General features: G+C 45.2%; 1 protein-coding gene across 11 annotated transcripts in view; it reads left to right on the top strand.

The window, feature by feature from the left end:
- Nucleotides 1-3134: 3134 nt before the first annotated feature.
- Nucleotides 3135-3469, top strand: part of PHC3 (polyhomeotic homolog 3) — an 83387-nt gene continuing 83052 nt past the window's right edge. For all 11 annotated transcript variants that reach the window (XR_003001668.1, XR_003001669.1, XM_024734055.1 and 8 more), the window contains exon 1: nucleotides 3135-3155. Coding sequence is in view for 9 of the 11 variants with exons in the window: in XM_024734055.1 (XP_024589823.1) it covers nucleotides 3142-3155 (14 nt within the window). In the remaining 2 variants the exon portion in view is untranslated. The remainder of the gene's footprint in view (nucleotides 3156-3469) is intronic.

The raw sequence follows: 3469 nt of genomic DNA, 5'->3' as shown, positions 1-3469 counted from the left end.
CATGAAGAAGTGGCCCAAATGCCCATGGTCCCCATTCCTGCTATACTGTCTTCTCTCTCCACCATGTGAGGATTCAGTGAGAAGGTGGCTGTCTGCAAACCAGGAGGAGGGCCCTCACTGGACACTGAATCTGCCTGCACCGTGACCCTGGACTTCCCAGCCTCCAGAACTGTGAGAAATAAATGTTTGCTTAAGCTGCCCAGTCCACGGCCTCTGTCATAGCCGCCCAAACTAAGACAGAAATAGTAGTTTGCCAATCCCTGACCTAGCATTCAGATGAGCACCGTCCAATAGAACTTTCTGTAATAATGGAAATGTTCTATATCTACACTGTACAATATAGCTGCCACTAGCCACATATGGCTATTGAGCGCTTGAGGTGTGACTAGTGCAACAAAGGAGCAAAAATTTTAATCTATCCTTCTTTTTCATTCCTGGAGCCTTTTACCACTTCTTTAAGGATTAATACAGTTTCCCAACCAGTTTCCCTGTCTCCAGTTTTACTTTCCTCCAATCCATCCTTGCTAGAGGGATTTTTCTAAAATATACGATGCTGGCACTTCTCCAAAGCAACGTTTCCTGGAAACTTTAGAAAGAAGTTCAGCCTGTTCGCATGACACATAAATCTCTTCATTAGGAAATCACAAAGAGGTAAAACACCTTCCTCTGTTTCATCAGATAAGTGATGATAAATTTCTTGAGGGTAGTCCTTTATCATACTTTGTCTCCACTAACATTTCACACAGTGGCTTGCTGAATGATGCAGGAACGAAAACTTGATTTTGCCCATGGAAAGCTTAAGTTAGAACCCCATTTCTGGTACAGTCTAGCAGAGTCACCACAGGCATTTAATCACCTTGAGCCTCATTATATTTCTTTTTTTTTAAATAAATTTATTTATTTATTTTTGGCTGTGTTGGGTCTTCGTTGCTGTGCACGGGCTTTCTCTAATTGCAGCGAGCGGGGGTTACTCTTCATTGTGGTGCACGGGCTTCTCATTGTGGTGGCTTTTCTTGTTGCGGAACATGGGCTCTAGGCACGCGGGCTTCAGTAGTTGCAGCATGCGGGCTCAGTAGTTGTGGTGCATGGGCTTAGTTGCTCTGAGGCATGTGGGATCTTCCCAGACCGGGGCTCGAACCCACGTCCCCTGCATTGGCAGGCGGATTCTCAACCACTGCACCACCAGGGAAGCCCAAGCCTCATTATATTTCTGTGCTAAATGAAAATGATAACTAGGATTGTTGTGATGATCAAATGAGTTTGTGGAAATCCTCTGCTTTTAGTAAAAGGCTATACAAATGCTAGTTGTTGTTATAATAAATATTGGGTTTTGAAATGTTTCTAAAAAGCAGTACTGGGGATTCTCTGGAGGTCCAGTGGTTAGGACTTGGCACTCTCACTGCCGGCACTGGGTTCCATCCCTGGTCCGGGAACTAAGCTCCTGCAAGCCACTGCCAAAAAAAATAAAAAATAAAATAGAATAAAATAAATAAAAAGAAGTACTGGCCTGATTTTACCTAATATATGTTCTGACTTTTAAAGCCAATCTGCATGAGATGACAATATAGATATAGGCCTTAGATGTTCAAAGGAAAGAGGGATGAAAAGGCATAATTTTGGCCCATTTATTCCAAACATTCCTTTGGATTACGCATTTTTCGGTCTAAGACTGCTTTCTTCAGTTTTGTTTTACTAAGCAAAAATGTCAGCAATACCAATAGACAGTTGATTTTTTTTTTTTTTTTGGCCACGCAGCATGCAGGATCTTAGTTCCCCAACCGGGGATCAAACCCACACGCCTTGCATTGGAAGAGTAGACTCTTAACCACTGGACCACCAAGGAAGTCCCAACAGTTGATTCTTGAGAGTTAAATGACAATGGCATCATATGAGCAGCTCAGAAAAGAAAGAAAAAGTAGTAATATCTTATTTTTAAGCATCTACAGGGACTTTTCAAAGGGGACTTTTTCAGTGAGTTCTCCTAGGAGTAGGAGGAAGGTCACTGCTTTAGATAAGAAAATAAGGTAAAGAAACAACGTTAACATACAGGCAGAAGTGGTAAAGGACAATTTACCTTACATAGGCAGTGGTCTCTTACCTTCCCTAGGGACATCCTGATCACAGGATTTATAAGATTAAGTATACTTTTCATTAGACCATATTACACTTTGCGATGAATTTATATCACTAATTCATTTCTCAGTTCTTGAAATGAGACTCCACCATCTTAAAACGTGGAAAAAGAAGGCACTGTTTGTGATCAGTATGCTGTTTTTGGTGAAGGACAGTAAAGATTTATTATTCCTTGAACTTAAGGTTGCCAAAGCGCTTGATGGATGTGTCAGATCACTTAGAATGTGTGGCTATCTCTGTAAAACCCACTTCACTCTCCAGATTAAGATTTGTTGGAAGATAGGGACTTGTTTCACTCAAATTTGCATGTTTGTCTCATCCTGCTTCAGATTAGTTGCCATATGCGTAGAATATAGTAAATTACATTAGCAAACTGGTGGCCATTCCTGCTTGTTCCCTGCGGTATGCAAGTTTGCAATCTCCACTGACCACTCTGTAAATTCACGTCAAACACATGAATGATATTCATAGGGTAATCATGACGATTCCTTAACCGTCCACCTTATGGGGATCTAGAACACTGTCTTTGAGCCCAAGAGAGGAATTGCCGGTTCCATCCCCAAACTGCCATGCGCCCCAGGTAACAATCCCTGCAGCTACCATGGCATTTCCTTTCACTCTGACACCTCATCATCCAATCCTCGTGGTATTCTCTTCCATCTCACTCTTTGCAGTTCACATAGGCTTTGATATATTTTAGATGTTCTTAAAAATTTTAACAGTCTAATCAGAAATTTTCATATCTTAGTTACAGACACCCTCCCCAAGAGGAAAAAGACCCTAGGCAAAAGAAAGCGAGCACTGGGGAAGGTGAGACACTGGTATCTAAACTGGAAACCTGGTCACTTTCCACAGCAAGCAAGGCTTGCACTGGGAGGGGAGATTGGAAGACGAGGACCCCACGTGACCTCGGGGGCCCGAGGCTAGCCGACCCCGCCCCCTCCCTCGCCGCCGCCGTGGCCGCCGGGGGGCGCATGCGCAGCCCATGGTAGTGATGGAGGAGAGAAGATGGCGGAAGCGGAGTGAGTTACTTGTTGGTGACTAATGTCGTAACCGGGGGGCGAGTGGGGGGCAGCGACACGTCCCCTTGAGCTCAGGGCTCTTTCGCGGGCAGTGCGGGGAAAGGGGGACGTGAGAGCTTTCTTATCGTGGAGGACCCCGCTTGGCCCTTGTGGGGAGACGGAGGAGAACTGTAAGGGTCCAGTTACCTCCAGGCGGGAGCGCCCCTTCCGCCGTCTGTCCCCGGATTTGCGGGGCCCTGTGCGCAGGGTTGTCCCTCGGACCCCGACCGTAGGAATCTTCCGGAAGATGAGCCCGACTGGACCCCTCAGGCGCT

This window comes from Neophocaena asiaeorientalis, unplaced genomic scaffold (genome assembly GCF_003031525.2).
Source record: "Neophocaena asiaeorientalis asiaeorientalis breed wild unplaced genomic scaffold, Neophocaena_asiaeorientalis_V1.1 scaffold280, whole genome shotgun sequence".
Taxonomy (NCBI): Eukaryota; Metazoa; Chordata; class Mammalia; order Artiodactyla; family Phocoenidae; genus Neophocaena; species Neophocaena asiaeorientalis.
Note: the sequence above shows the minus strand (reverse complement) of the source record. Positions and strands in the feature narration are given on the sequence as shown.